Genomic DNA, 15,860 nt, shown 5'->3' with positions numbered 1-15,860 from the left:
GTGGGTGAGGAATTCGGTATTGTGTGACATCCTAACACGGCTCCCACTTACCTCCCCCGGGCCCTTGACATGAAAAATGCTGAAAAAGGAAGTCGCGTATACTGAGTCTCCTCTACGTAAATAAACTAGTTTTGCAATTTAGAAAGTGAGACAGTGTAATTCTTTGTGCCTTTTGGACGTCCTGAGAACAGTTCAGTGCCTAACTGCGTCCCTTTTCCTTAATATGTATAGAAGTCGGTGCTCAGCCAGAAACTGGCAACCGAAGAAGCAATTTAGTACATAATAAAAGTGGAGAGGCCGGGCTGAACTACTGTATTCTTACCAGCTAGGAACAAAATCTAGTGTAACGGACACATTATAAGGCTCACTAGCCTATCATGTTTACTGCAAAATCAAAATATCTAAAGACATCAACGAATAATAAAACTGCCACGGACAAATTTTCTTTACATGTGCGGAAGCTCTGGACATTTCGCTCAACATCACTGCGTGTACCATCTCGTTAGATGTAAGTTAGGTTATATTATTTCACATAAACGAAATAAATGTGGTAGTGGTGGTAGTGGAGCGGCGTATTCCAGGCTAGATGTCCGTAGATGTCATTTTTTTTAGTGGACAGAGGTAGATATATAGTTAGCTCCGCTAAGATATGTTTGTATCTAGATGCGTGGGGTGTAACTTATTGTAAAGAAAGCATGTTTTGTATTATTCAACGATACCACTCATCAGCCGCTCACCATTAATGTATAGATCATACCAAGGGGTAGGTGATTGCAATTACTTCAGAATATACATCAAAGACAAACAAATACATAAAAGAAAAAATACCTGGCTTAAAATCATAAGTGCATACGGGAATGGAGACCGATCTATTGGAAGGTTAGCATTGGGCCTATATAAAGGAAAAACCACAAACAAGACAGTCCATTCCGGAGAGCACTTCAGATTTTAAGGCATGCACATCCCCGAGTTATTCCTTGCCAAAGAATTCTCCCATTAATATTTGTGCCTCCATAGCACTCCTCCATGGCACTCCCTTTTCCATTTCGACCTCGTTTCCGTTGCCGTTCGCACTGATTTCCCATTCATCTATTTTTTTCTTTTGTGTATTTGTTTCTGTCTTTGATGCATATTCTGAAGTACTTGTAATCATCTGCCCCTTGGTGTGATCTTTACGTTTATGGTGAGCGGCTGATGAGTGGTATCGTTGATTGATCTGTTGGATTACTTTTCGCCGGCACCATCAATTTTCAGTAACGTAATGCTGCAGCAAAATGTGTCGCTGCATGGAGGGGGAAACATTGACGCCTCGACGTTGCCAATCATGTCGAGGCTCTCGACAACTACGGAAATTGAAAATAACGCCGATGCTGTGCGAGTTTGCCCGTCCCCAATTACGTTGCTTTCATCACGTAAGCTTCCATGATTTAACCATCACGCTCTACAAGTGACACCGCACACAAGGTTCAATCGTAACACACGACCCCTGTATAACGACGCTCAAAGGGTCTCTTCAAAGATCGGCCTACGCTGTTGTGAACGAAAGGATGGTTGCGAGGCTGCTGCCCACATCTCAGCCACTCCGTGCGATGCCTGCTCACCATGCACGGTAACGGTAGCGGTGCGGCTGTCCCAGCCTGCCTGGTTCTCTGCTCTGCACCGGTACAAGCCGGCGTCCCTGCTTTCAGCCACGGGAATCTTCAGCTCACCCCCGGCCACGAAGATGTACCGCTGGTCAAGGCTGCGAGTCGTTCGGAAGCATGATTTGCTGCGCGAGTCGACAACTTTCGCTTGCGCTTAATGTTGGCCACTTGGAACACGGCACGCAGTCGTAGCTTATTGACTTGCCTAAAACATGCTTATGAGGATACGAAGTACATGAGGATACGAAGTAAAAAAAAACAACCTGAAAGAAATGCCTCAACTTAGAAGCCACTGAACAAAGGCTGCATAGGCAATGCCCCTGATACGCGACATGTACTGCAGAAAAGGCAAGCGCGATATAGTTTAAATGCTCGCGTGCAACGCTCACTTTTCTCATAGCAGGAGATGAATATTTAGCTAAGACTACTGTTATGTTACACGAATCTATAAAGACAACCTCAAGGGCAGGTTAACATTCTATTGTGTCATCACATTTACAACGCACTGCTTAAAGCCTTCGAAATTAGCGATGTTCGTAGCTTACCCGATGCTGATGAAGCTCAATTCCGCTTGTGATGAATCTGTTTAGGTACAATTTTTTATGTAATTCTTTAGACTTCAGTTAAGTGAATTGTTAGCACTGCGGACGTTTCTATAATAGACAGAGCCCAAGAATGTGGTGTCATATGCACCGCTGTCCAATTCAAAGAGAATTTGTATACTTGCACTAGTCAATTACGTTCCGTCATTTCCATGACGTCAATCGCTTTCTGTTTTACCGCGAGTTTAAGACAGCTAATTTAATCACAGATATATAATTGTGTCACCGGTTTTGTAAAGATGATGGTCATGATGTAATGGTTTTTATTGGCACGAAGGCCAAGTGATCGCTCAATGTTATAAGAATGTTGTTTTTAAAATGTGCAATGTAATGATATTCTAAAGCTATGAACATGACATTTTAATTGGTGGCCACACACACACACACACAAACACGCACACGCGCACACACACACACGCACACACGCACGCACACACGCACACACGCACACACACACCTTTATAAGGCTTCTGAAAATTTAGTTGCTTGAATGACGCAGATACATTTAGTTTATTTAAAATACATCACCCACAGCAGAGGCTACCGAAATACTTGTTAATGTTAACATCGCTATCTCGAGGCCGGAAAAGAAGTGGTTTCCCCACTTTGTGGTCGAATGCTTTGGCTTGGACTGCCACACAAATTGTGCAACTTCAACCACTCACCACCGGTTGTGCATAGATCTCACTCTGTCAAAGACTGTAAGGTTTTGCCAAAGCTGATCAGTGTATACAATAGCGAACACAAGGCTATCGCCACCACCGTTACGACCAAATGATGAGCACTGAGCACCACGTTCACCTACTAAGACCACCGACTAAGAAACCTCCATCAAGAAAATGTGTGTGCACGTACGTGTGCCGCTGATTTCAAATAAATGCGTGCGTGCGAGCGTGCGTGTGCGTGCGTGTGCATGTGTGCGTGTACATGTGCGTGTATCTGTGGGATGACCGCCGTCACCGCTCAACAGAAATATAATTTGCCTATGCCCTTCATCTAAATTCTCTGTCACATCTATGTCGTGTGCTAAACAGCTTCGCTGGTAATCGACCTTCGCAGTAGTGGAATGGCGTGTGCTTTTTGGATTAGCATAGCATTTACATTAGCAGAGCAATAGCACTTAAGCGGACTCCAGCTGGCGCAGTTGGTGAAGTCGGGCAAGTGTCGACTTCAACTCGCTCGCGCATACTGTGTTTCGGAGAGCGGAGGCATATAGAGCAGCTGCACTGCGGCTTTGTGGGTGAATTCTGAAGTTGTCACCGAGATTAGTGCCATTGCTTTAAATGGAAATAGCATTCTTGGCATTGTCAGACCAGTTCTATTTTTCGGCTATCTGGCTAACACCTAAAACATGGGAGCCAAAATGCGAGCCATTCCGTGAGTATACGTACACACACACACACAACACACACACACACACACACATACACACACACACACACACACACACATATATATATATATATATATATATATATATATATATATATATATTCCGTGAGTATGCGTATGTGACACTGGGTATGTGCCACTAAGTATGTGCAGAATTAATGGCGGCGCCGCCAAAACGCACAGCGTGTCCAGAGGGTAGCGTGAGAGAAGAGCCTGGCATGCCTCATACATGACGCGTTTCGGCTATTCGCATAGTTGCATAGTAATCGTAGATGAGCTCTGCCCGATTTTTTTAAAGAAATTGTTTTCAGTGATAACGACCAAATGTTCACGTCCACACGACCACAAGAAATTATCGCACTGCTTTTGATTACGCAAGCGATAAAGGTGTCGCACGTCCATTCATTGATGTGGGCGCAGGTATCATCTCCATCATTCCCATCGAAAACTAGTCGTTCAGAGGCACATCACTACGCGTTTATTGCCTGCAGCATGACTAAAACAAAAGCACATTGCCGTAGAGAAAATCATATTAAGGAGGAGAGGGAGAGCGAGAGGTATATAAGCAAGGTAGGGATGTTAATCACTCAAGAGTCCAGTTGGGTAACACTACGATGGGGAAAGGGAGAGGGGAAGAGAGAAAAGGGGGAGAGAGGGCATAGAGTGTGTGGGGGTGGGGGGGGTGCAATAGAATGTACTATGACATCTGCGTCACCGCTTACCTGGTGTTTCGATCACTGATGACAACATCGTTGTGCTCCCAGTAAATTGCCGGCTTGGGGTGCCCTTTCGCTTGACAGATGAGTGAAATTTCATCGCCAATGACCACTACCTTTTGCTCGGGATAAAATACTGTGATGACTGGGGGATCTGAAAGAACAGCATCTTTTTACTCCAACTGCTGTGCCTTTGGTCAAAAGTATACCATCATGGTTCTGCAGACTGCGTGATCTGTAAAGTTTTAATTGCAACATTGTATTGATTTCCTTCGATTTCACAACACGGAAAAGCTTTATCGCTCGCATAGCATCACCTGGATTGCAAAACAAAAAAACTAAGAAACTGCGAACACTACCTCAGCTCTCCAAATCACCAAGAAAACATGAAGCACAGTCGCAATCAGTTTTCCTAGCTTCAAGTATGCAGCAGAGAATTGTGTTGTCCACAGTGACCAGCCCTCAACCACAACATAAAAGAGAGATAGCAGAAGCCCTTGAAGAAACGCGCTGCACCACGGAGTTGGAGCAGCTGCAGAGCCGTTTCACATTACACCCCGCGTACGAGGAACGAGAGCTGAGACGCGCACCTTGAGCCGAAAAGTGGAAGCGATGCACGCGAGACGAACGGACGCTTTGTATGGTGCACGAGTGTGGTGGACCAAAGAAGTGACTGCTGTCAACCCAGTCGCCCTGACAGCGAACAAGCACACTTGTCCCAATCCCACTAGTCAACGGAAAAATTGTCACATGGAAACTGGTCTAGATGCCATCGATCGAGAAATTTGGTTTGGTACCTTCTCTAGAAAGGAATTCTCAGGGTTGTATCCATTTCGTCGCTTGGATTTAATTTCACCGCGACCTTGCGAACGAAAGCGCTGAGCATAGAGGGGTATTGAGAGTTGGTATAGGGATCTCGTGTTGACAATGGGAGCTACTTTCGTCCTTCTTTGTTGTTTCCTACTCTTGTATATGCAGGAAGGGTGGGGTACATAGAAAGTTAGGTGCACGCAGCCACACATTGTGGAGGTACGAGAGCTGATGCACGGGAGATATTTTTTTTTCTGCAGTCCATGTTCCTTTTTCCTATACTACACCAGTACGCCTGACGCGAATGGTTCCTACCAAGAGGAGCGAAGTGACTTGGCACACAGTACGAGCAAGAGGTGAGGTAAATGCCGGGTGGCCTCAGACCAATGAATAATGACACATTCTTGCTGTAAATTTGTTTTACTGTAAAATAACCATCTGCGCGTTATACTGAAGTTCATGATAATGGCTAGGCGGAACATACAATGAGTCGGCCCATGTGTGCAACCGCTTTGATGTGTGACAGGCCAACAAAATTGCTTGTTACACATCATGAACCCAGTTCTCAACTCAAACGTTCCGTATGACGAAGAGTCCGTCGGTAGGTATAATCCTCGTACGACATACCCATCGACATGTTGGCCTTCCTGACAAGTTTACCTAGGACAAAAAGGAAGGGCGAAAAAAGAGAGCAAAGGACAGGTAGGTTAGCCACTTTAAATACCGGCTGTCTACCCTGTGCTAGGAAAAGAGGTAAAGGGAATAAAAGGTGACCACGAGTTGAATTATGGGGTTTTATGTGCCAAAGCCACGATTTTATTATGAGGCACGCCATAGTGGCAGACTCCGGATTAAGGTTGACTAACAGGGGATGCTTAACGTGCTCCCAATGCATAGGACAAGTAAATTTTTGCATTTCACCCCCATTGAAATGCGACTGCCACGGCGAAGATTCGATCCCGCTATCTCGTGCTTAGCAGCGCGACCCCATAGCCACTAAGCCACCGCGGCGGGTGACAACGAGTTGGCCTTTGACGAGTGGCTTCGTGACGGGTGGCCCTAAATTCATCCTGACAAGTGCATAGGTAATAAAATAGATACATCGAAAAATATGACTGCAATTTTCTCACCGGACAATAACCATAATGCAGATGCATTATTCAATCAACTTGTGTCATGGTGGGAAATAAACAGCTTGTAAAACTATGCCATCTGCTCTATCTCCTGTTACTATACTACAACTATGGTATCTAGAAGGGGGCAGTGTGACGGGCGGCGTAACGGCACCATGCGAGGGAGAGGTATGATGAACAATGAAGTTTCCCGGTGCTTCTAGGGGCACTGAAGCACGCTGGTGCACAAGCACAAGCCGCGGTGTGGCCCTTGCCAGTGTAGCGCTAGCGAGGTCTGCCGGGAGAGCGTAGGCTTGTTGACCGTGCTTCTTTGCATGGAGATCACTTGGAAGCTCGGAAGCGTTGCACATGTGCCACTGTGATTGTTTTGAAGTGCGTAGTGCATGATATTGTGCTGTTCCTGTGTTATGTATTAGATGATGCGGCGTGCAATCATTGTGTCGAAAGCGGGAACGTGTTATGTGTAGTTTGGTGGCAAAATTTCTTGCCAACTTGCTTGTAGCCTCGCAGTTACCAGAGAAGCAGCTGAATGCAATGCAGACAGCGTGTTTACGCAAAAGTTTGACACGGGAAGCCTATTGTGCACTGGCGCTCATTAAAGTGCTAGAAGAGGCATTCACATTTTTTTCTTTTTCAACATAGGTGCTTTATGCTTTCAGTAGCATAATTTTATAACACTCCGCCAAATGGGATACGAGCTCCATCGCAAAGCACTCACTGCAAACATTATCTAGTTTTTGGTGCTACCTAGGCTTCACTTTTTCCCAAAATCTTTGAACAAGGACAAGACTCTTCAAAGGGAGCGCCAGTAACATTTGAGATTAAAAAGATTGAAGTAGAGCCTACTGTTAAGCTCGGTCTGATATGTGCATGTGGATTACTGTACTATGCAATAAAGTGTTTCCTCTCGTCTTGTGGACCTGTACAAAAAAAGCAGTGATGGAAAGTATTTAATGTATGTTGAGGTTTGCCAAAGCACCCACATATGTATCTTTTCTTTTTTTAACAAAGCTGAAGCTTTTTAAAGGGCATGTTGCCGGAGACTGCGAACGTGGAGAGTAAAGTGATCGATGTGGTGATGATATTTTCCAGTTAATTGCAGGCAGCCCCGGCATTGTTTTTGTCTGTTTGCGTTTACAATTTCCTCTGCAGCCAATAACTATATTTGCGGCAGATAAGCGAATTAAAAAAAATGAAAGGCTGCGTTTCGGGTCGTTTTTTATTGATGGCCTTTGTTCACTTGCACTAATGCCAAGCCTTTCAGTAAAAATCAACTCGTCCAGAGTGGCTTTCAAATGCGATCTTCCTACTCTTTTTAAATCGCATGACTAAACATCTGCTGTGCATTCGAGTGTTGCAAATAACGAATTTTTCCATTCTCTGCTCTCCAAAGAGGTGTCACCCTTTTTAATAATGCATATCTATATATGCGTTGCAAACACTTCGTGGTGTTTGCACCGCACTTTACATAAAAAAATCAAATGGGACATGAAGTGAACGCGACGCACATGCTAGAACATGTGCGCTGCCCCATTCAAAAGCTGCGAAAGCTGTGCATCAGGTGCAAGTAGCGCCATCTACAACTTTCATCGCTCCTCTGTGCGCCCTGCCGGCTCCCGCCCTTCACACTGCCCCCTTCTAGCCACCATACTACAACGGTGACACCATGCAACCGAGCAACAACAATAAAAAAAAGAATGCGGCAAAACAAGTGCTCGTTCTTATAAGCCTCCCTCATAGCTTGTATTACCATATTTATTAGACTTGTCCTTCACCCACTCTAAGCTTGTAGAATATTTGCGTGCAAGCCCTGCTTCACCCCTTCCCCGGCTGTAAATCGAAAGAACAAATAACATTTCGGCTCCCTTGCGGTAGCGGTAACATTCTCCGCTCATTCTTTTAGCATTTTAGTGTTATTATGTGGCCGGAGGCCATGCTTTACACAAGCGTGCCATTAGAATGGCCGACTGGGCGAGCGTTCGTCAAGCATTATATGTAACAGGCGACTGCAAACTGGAGTTGGCGAAGCGTGGCCTTTGCCATGCGCTAATAGTCTTATGACGGGGACCACTTTCCTCAGGCACTGTTAAAGGGAAGCTAAAGAGTCTGTCGAATTCAATAAGTCGCTCATATACGGATGCGGGAGCCTTATATCACTTAGGAGCGACTAAATCGTCGGTTGAAATTGCGCTGTAGCTCCAGCCCCCATCGAGCGCCACGCGCTGCTGCTGACGCTGACGATGCGAGCGGAGACCGGAAAGCGTGGCGTAGTGATGTCAACACTGGCGTTCCGTTCCTTCGCAGTCTCCGCGACCGAAGCTTTCAGCTAAGTGGGAGGCTGCTGTGAATTGAAACAACTTCAAGCGCTCAAGAACAACAGTGCTGCGCTCTAACCACTTCCGTGACGACGATTACTACCAGAGTTTATCAGTAATGCGTGCTTTGGGTTCTACTTTGTGTTAGCACGCTGAACGGAAGGTGTATGTTTATCTTCCATCCTTGACGCAGGTTTCATCGCCAAGCGCCGCGAATTTTCTATTCGCAGGTGTGTTGTGAAACAACCTGCATACAGCTACCATAACGCAGTGCAAGTGTAAAGTTTGCATGTGTTGGAGAGCCGGCTCACTCCAGGACGCTGCGCTCCCCCTTCTCTCGCACGCATACAGAAACCGACCATCTCACGTAGCCGACGGAATTCGCCGGTTACGAGTAGCGTGCGGATGGCGCGCTGATGAAGGTTTCCATACTACACGTGCTACAACAGCCGGTAAACTTTTCCCGCGTTTAAACTGTCTGTGTAGACTGCCGACAGCTTTGGGGCAGCGCATAAATGCCGAAGATCGCATCACCGCTTACGTTCTACGAGGAGGCATGCAGGAACATACCACTACAGTTGTTTGCCCGGAAACGTACTCACTGGATTGCTGAATGCAGCTTAGCAAAAAACATAGTCGCCAAAGAACATTTCCAAGACAAGAAGGTGCTAACACTTCGCCTTTGTTCACGTGGAAAGCACTGCTTGCACCAGCATCTTTTGCTTCTTGGAGAGGCCGGCTCTTCGCAATCGGCTCGTACATGTAGGGAGTAAAGTATAAACCCCATTTAAGTGATCTTACACGCGACAGCGACAGCGACAAGCGAGGCGATGGCTGTCGCGTTCACTCGTCGCCTACAAGCTGAACTCCACGCGAGCAAGGGCTTTGAGCGATGATTTCCCGGTATGAGGGCAGCAATATACGCGCCGAAACGCATGCTTTATCAATTTAAGTTGGTGTATTTTACTGTAAAAAGGAGCGTAAAATATTTCTGAAGGTCTTGCCCTAGGTTCTTATTCTTGCACGTGTAAAATTGAATAGTTTGATGGTTCCGTGCGACAAACAGTAGTATTTCAGTTATGTACATCCAGTTCCGCCTTCGCGCTATTGGCTAGTCGCTCATAGCACTTCCGGGCGACGAGCGACGAGCTCTAGATTTCTAGAAACGACCGTTCTGTTCAAGTGACCGCCTGTTTTGTTGCTCGAAGCCATCACCTATGACGTCATCGCCTATGGCATCATCGCCTATGAAGCCATCGCCTATGACTAAAACTATGACGTACTGCTCTTCACCCATTTTTTCTGGAAAAGCTTTCAGCTTCCCTTTAAGGCCTAGACTGATGTTGAACTTACGCTGATTGTCTTTTGCTCAAGTTTGATGCATTTGCCAGCATCGCACCAACTGCCGATATCTGCATAGGCACAATTAATACAGAGTGACTGATGTATTGCTATCATTCTCGGAATACGCTTTGCGTTTAAGAGAGAACGGCCCTGGGGCACAATTGACAAATATTTCACTAGCAAGGACTGATTGTTATTGATTGTCATTTGCATCGCTAATAACATGCATGTCGGCCGAGTGGCACCTGCTCTCACATGCCACTGTGGCACACGGACTGCGTTCTTGATGTGGGCTCTATTTGGAACGGTCGCTTACAGAAAAAAAAAAGCAATCACTGCGTTCATAATTCATGATGTCCTTTCTTCATGTTGCGGCACCATGTTTTTGATGTCATGTGTCTTGAAGACTTAACCTACTTTAGTAACTTCAGAGATGTATAGACTACATTATTTTCACCCGAGATTATAGTGCCCAAATTATGAGGTTGTCAGACACAAGCTAAAGCTCAGCCGAAACGAAACTGAACGAAAGCTACTGGAATGGCTGATAAATATTTGACCTTGATGTGATATCATGTGAGTAGGGCACGCGAACAAAGAGTATGATTAGGCCAGAAGTCATAACTAAATACAACAAAATAAAGGCTATACACGAAGCACAGAAAGAGGCGACGTCAACAGCATATACTCGAAAAAATACGGGTCAGGAAGAAACTTATCACGAAAAGTGTGGTAAATGAAGCACAGAGCGTCGCTGTGATCCAATCGCAATTGTTGTGCTCCTATGAGAGGTTCGCATATCACAAAAAATTTCTCGGTAAGAGCTTATTTGCAGTTAAGTGACACGTAAGCTGTATTTTACGATGCTAGTAGTGCCATGTTTCTGTTAAAAAGTGCCAACCTAAAACGTCGAGGTTCCTCACTGCCTGGCTGGATCCGGCATGATTCTGGACAGTGCACACGTAGCGGCCACTGTCAGTCACGTTGGCTCTGTAGATATACAGGGCACCAGGCAAGATTTCGAACGCTGAAAAAGAAAGCAGTCCCAAATAGAAAGCAGTTCTATAGAGACCCCGTCTTGTCCTTCGAGCAGTTTGCACTGGCACATTCCTCCTAGCTTCGTGCCGACTTGATGGGCATGCAATTAATTTTTTCGGCCTTGAGTGTATTTCGGTAAGGTTCGATAATTCTTGTTAAAGTAATTTGTTTTTACTTTCAGTGGCGCACAATATCAATTGCATGGTATGCTGCCAGGAAGGAGTGAAGTGCTACAAATGCTTCACAGTCTGCGGCAACTAAATGGAAACAGGTTGAAAGTGTCCTCTTACCAAATTTCAGCACGTCATCCTATTTTTTTTTTTTGCTGTAAGTGAAAAGAGCAGTCGCAGTATTTTCCGACAAAATCACAGCTCAATGTTAGCACTGTCATGGTGAAAAGAGTTGTAGGTGAGAACTGAAGAAGAGGCATGATGGGGCCACTTATGCACTCTAGTAATGTCTGTAGGTACTTCAGCCTGCAAATGGCAGGCAAAGGTCGCCATGTTCAAATGAAGTGCTCGTAGTTAGTCGAGCGATATTAAACAGACAGGAAGAAAAGGCGCTCGAATTACATGCGATTACGTGGGACTAGTCAAGCTGCCGTTATGCAGCTTTTATCCTGCCATCCCTACCGCTTTGTATACATTAGTGTACTTATGTGGTAAAATAAACTTCTTCTTCTTCTTCTTCTTCTTCTTTCAGATACTGCCTAAACATTTTGCTTTAGCGAGGCCATGACGTGCTCGCCATCGAAGTTGCAAGTGGTTATGAAGCCCTTCCCCTCCTGCTCCACCCCCCCCCCCCCTGTCTATCTGCCTGTCTGTCTGGGTGTGTGCGTGTATGTGTGTGAGCGTGTGTGTCAAATATGCTGGCAAGAGGAGAGAAGACGGATATAAACTGAACTTGAAATATTCATTCAAAGGAGCTATTTAACAACACCACCAACTACAAAAAAGGACAGACAGGAGTTTAGAGAAATATTTGGTTTTCACCAACCATGGAGATCAAAATGTGCATCGCGTTATTTGGCATACTTCTAATGGAAACGCCAGAGGCATTTGATAAAGCCATGAGAGGAGTGCCCAGTGACGTGCACTGATGTCCATCGATTCTGCGATGTCTTGCGCTCTGTGACTTCATAACGAGCCAGCCGAGCCATGCGGTAGCAATTTTTCTATTAAAACAAACAGAAATTGTGCAGTGGCCCATTTTCACGTGAGAAATATGCCTGACGTATAGCTGTTCTAAGAAAAAAAATGTTAAACATTGTGCCAATGCGTCAGCAAGTTCGTTTCCGCGACAGCCATGAGACTGGACATGGATATCACACAGCCCTGCGTGTCCCACTGTTCTCCCGCTGCCACGCTCTTCAATTTGGCCACGCAGAAAGGACTTTATTTGATCCGACACACACCTTGGTCATCGTCTTCCAGCTTCTGGTCGCCCTTGTGCCACGTGACCTGGGGCTCGGGGTCCCCAGTGTTGTTGCACCACAAGATGGCCGGCTGGCCAGCCACAACAACGATAGCGTCCGTGCTCTTCACTAGCGACGGGGCACCTGTGTAGGAGAAAACAAAGGCCTCGTATTCAGGCTATCGTGAAAAAAGACACAGCTCTGGACGACTTTGTGCTGTTTGCTAGGCGTCAGCCATGAAAACTTTCAACATCGGTTCTCGGATGGCTAACGAATGCTGCTGTTGTTGACAACGACGCCAGTGTAGGCACTGCAATCTCACAGACACACCCACTTACGAAGCTAGCTTCCGCCGAAGGCAGCAGGCAAGTTGGCAAGCAAGTTAGCCGTAGCAATTGCCTTTTCGTTCGTCTGCCCTCCCTCTTTCGTGTCCCCCAGAGTAGGGTAGCCAACCACATGCACCTTTGGTTAACATCCCTGGTTTCTCTCTCTTCTTCTCTCGCAGAGAGCGCAGTGTGTTTATGTTGTAATACAACAGCGGGTTAATAACGAATAAGATCGCGTCACGGACTTTAAAACGAAAAAAAAATGAAATTCTACAAGTTCCTCGTACTACGGTAATCAATGTTATATGAAGTATGACCTCAAACTGCACCCTGCGCGAAGGCCACTTGACTCGTATACAAACTAGATCTGTGACGAAACCGGGGGCGCTATATAGAAAGGCCCAAGTTTGGTGAAACTTGGGGTCTTACAAGTTCCAGCCGTACCCATAGATAATCACTGGACAAAGAATACGAGCATGCGGCGCTCTATTTGACACACCAGAACGTTACGCACATTGCTCAGTGGGCAGTCCTCTACAGAGTAGGCGGCGTGTGTACGTCTTTCCCTGAGCATCTGCCAGTTCTTTCGTGTACTTAGAAGCACCAGCCTATATATGAGCCCTTCTTTTTGCTTTTGTTCGTTCTAATCACGCATGATCAGTTTGAATACGTCATATCAGATGTGGAGATTTTGCTGTTTTCGTGGCGTTGCGTAACAGACAGGCGAAGCGGGGGTAGGCAAAAAAAAGAAAAAGACCACTTGCAGAGGGCTGATTGCAGAAATGGAATAGACGCAGTTAGGAATAGCTTTACGTTATAGCGCCACAGTATAAAACATATGCAGAACTATGCCCTCTGTTGGGCGTACATTTTCCCACGACTAAATGATTCAGCGCATACGGCTAATAGCTTTAGCGGCAGTACAAGCACTTATACAAACACTCAATCACGTGTTCCATGGCGCAAGCACGAAAAATTTATCGCGTGGTAAAAAGAAGGAGGGTACTTGCATAGCATATCTAACAAAATAACATGAAGGCTAAAACTTGCTTGACATCACGGTGAGCTGAAACGATTGCACTGATAGGACTGTGAGAGAGTGGGTAGAAAAAAAAATCACCAACGATTACGGTACTCTCTAATGCGAATTTCGAGCGCAGCTATTTAGGTATTTCAAATTCGCGATATAATATGGCAAGGTTATTTGATTCTGAAGGACAAGGTGCTCTCCTTGGCGGCGCTGAGCCTCTGCTCAGGCAGCTCTTTTAGCAGCGATGGCAGACGAAGCATTTCCACTGGCTGCATAGCTCATTGTTCAGAAAGAAGGCGTAAACATGGAACGTGTCGTTCGCGCGGAGTGCATTTTCTAGCGCCGGCGGCAGTGCAGGCGAAGTTGCGCATGCGCAGTGGGTCTGAAGCCCACGCCAGCGCTTTGTCTCTGGGCTGGCCGCATGCTTGGTCACACCAGCACTACGCCTTCCTCTTCACCCTTTCCTCAAGCCCTCCTCTGCTTTCCGCTTCCTGGCTGCCCTGCACCCTCCTCTTCGTTTCCTCCTCACGCCTTTGATCTCTTTGTTGCGCTCTGTATTCGCTTTCATCTTTCGCAGTGCTTGCTTGCTCAGTTGCACCGAGGCTGACACTGGCCACAGGAATGGGTGTCTAAGCGCTGCGGTATAAAACGTAGTGTCGATTTAAGGGTAAATATGAGAGAAGCGCGTTAGCATTACGTAGCACTACTGTGAGGTCCCCAGATCCCCATATCCAGGTCCCCAAACCGCGTTCACCACATTTCAAAGTGCAAATCGCGGTGGTCCGGAACAGACCACCGTCAGTTCAGACCACAGTTTAAATATATATATATATATATATATATATATATATATATATATATATATATATATATATATATATATATATATATATATATATATATATATATTATATATATATATATATATATATATAGAGTGAGTAAGTGAGTAAAGACTTTATTTGAAAACAATGTATTGACGGATGATGTTGTTGTTAGGCGGCCACGAGTCCTTGGGCCCGGGCGGCTTATGCAGCTCTCGATGACCTTGGCCTGCCGGTCAGGGTCGGAGCTGAGCAACACGGCCTCCCACTGCTCAGTACTACTTATTTCGTGGTTTGTGCGATTTTCGGCTGGGCACGACCACCTAATATGGAATAGATCCGCTTTTTGCTTACAATGCTTACATGCATTAGGGTATTGGTCCGGGTAGTAGTAGTGATAGGATACGGGGTTGGGGTAGGTGTTCGTCTGAAGTCGTTTCCAAGCTACTTCTTGTCGCTTGTTAAGCGATTTGTGTGCTGGCGGGTACACTGCCCTGGCTAACCTGTAGTGCTGAGTTATTTCCTGGTAACTGACCATGCGATCCCTCCCTGATCCTAGCGTGAGCCGTCCGTGTGCTCGGTTGGCGAGTCCTCGAGCGGCAGTGTGGGCGACATCGTTGCCGGGTAGGGAGGAGTGTGCTGGTGCCCAAATGATATGGATTGGTCGTGGGTGTTGTTTGGTGTCTATTATGTGTTTTACGGGAGCCGAGACCCGACCTTTCGCAAGATCGCATACTGCTGCTCTGGAATCGCTAATAATGTAATGACAATGTGTGGAGGCTATTGCCAGAGCGATAGCCGCCTCTTCCGCTGTTTCGGAGCTTCTGGTGCGAATTGAACCACCAGCGCGTATTTGGCCTGAGGAGTCCACCACTGCATGGGACATGTAGTTGCGTTCTATGTATTCTGCTGCATCGACATAGACTACGTCTTTGAAGGCGTGAAATTTCTGATGTAGGGCTTTGAATTGCTCGGCCCTCCTTTCCTAGTGGAATTCGGGGTGCATGTTTTTTAGGGAGTGGATTAATTTTGATATGGCGCCTCTGATCGTGAGAAATGTCTACTTTAATGCTTTGCATCGACTCGTAGTTGATGCCGACATTCTGGAGGATGTTTCGGCCGGCAGCACTCTGAGCTAGCCTTTCGTATTGAGATATAAGGTGCGCTTCTACAAGTTCATCGAGGGTGTGGTGCACACCTGGGGCTAGCAATTTAGCGTTGGCCGTTCTTATAGGTAGCCCAAGCGCCTGTTTATAGTCCCTCCGGATAATCC

The 15,860-nt window shown here is 46.1% G+C and overlaps 1 protein-coding gene across 6 annotated transcripts in view; it reads right to left on the bottom strand.

Annotated features, from left to right (window-relative positions):
• The window catches only part of LOC135913489 (hemicentin-1-like), a 708,068-nt gene that overhangs the window by 101,500 nt on the left and 590,708 nt on the right, over window positions 1-15,860 (bottom strand). For all 6 annotated transcript variants that reach the window (XM_065446058.2, XM_065446055.2, XM_065446056.2 and 3 more), the window contains 4 exons: window positions 12,408-12,551; window positions 10,857-10,982; window positions 4,360-4,507; window positions 1,602-1,741 (listed from right to left, as the gene is read on the bottom strand). In XM_065446058.2, the coding sequence (XP_065302130.1) occupies window positions 1,602-1,741; window positions 4,360-4,507; window positions 10,857-10,982; window positions 12,408-12,551 (558 nt within the window). The remainder of the gene's footprint in view (window positions 1-1,601; window positions 1,742-4,359; window positions 4,508-10,856; window positions 10,983-12,407; window positions 12,552-15,860) is intronic.

Source organism: Dermacentor albipictus, unplaced genomic scaffold (assembly GCF_038994185.2).
Source record: "Dermacentor albipictus isolate Rhodes 1998 colony unplaced genomic scaffold, USDA_Dalb.pri_finalv2 scaffold_14, whole genome shotgun sequence".
Classification (NCBI taxonomy): Eukaryota; Metazoa; Arthropoda; class Arachnida; order Ixodida; family Ixodidae; genus Dermacentor; species Dermacentor albipictus.
This window is presented reverse-complemented; position numbering and strand designations above follow the sequence as displayed.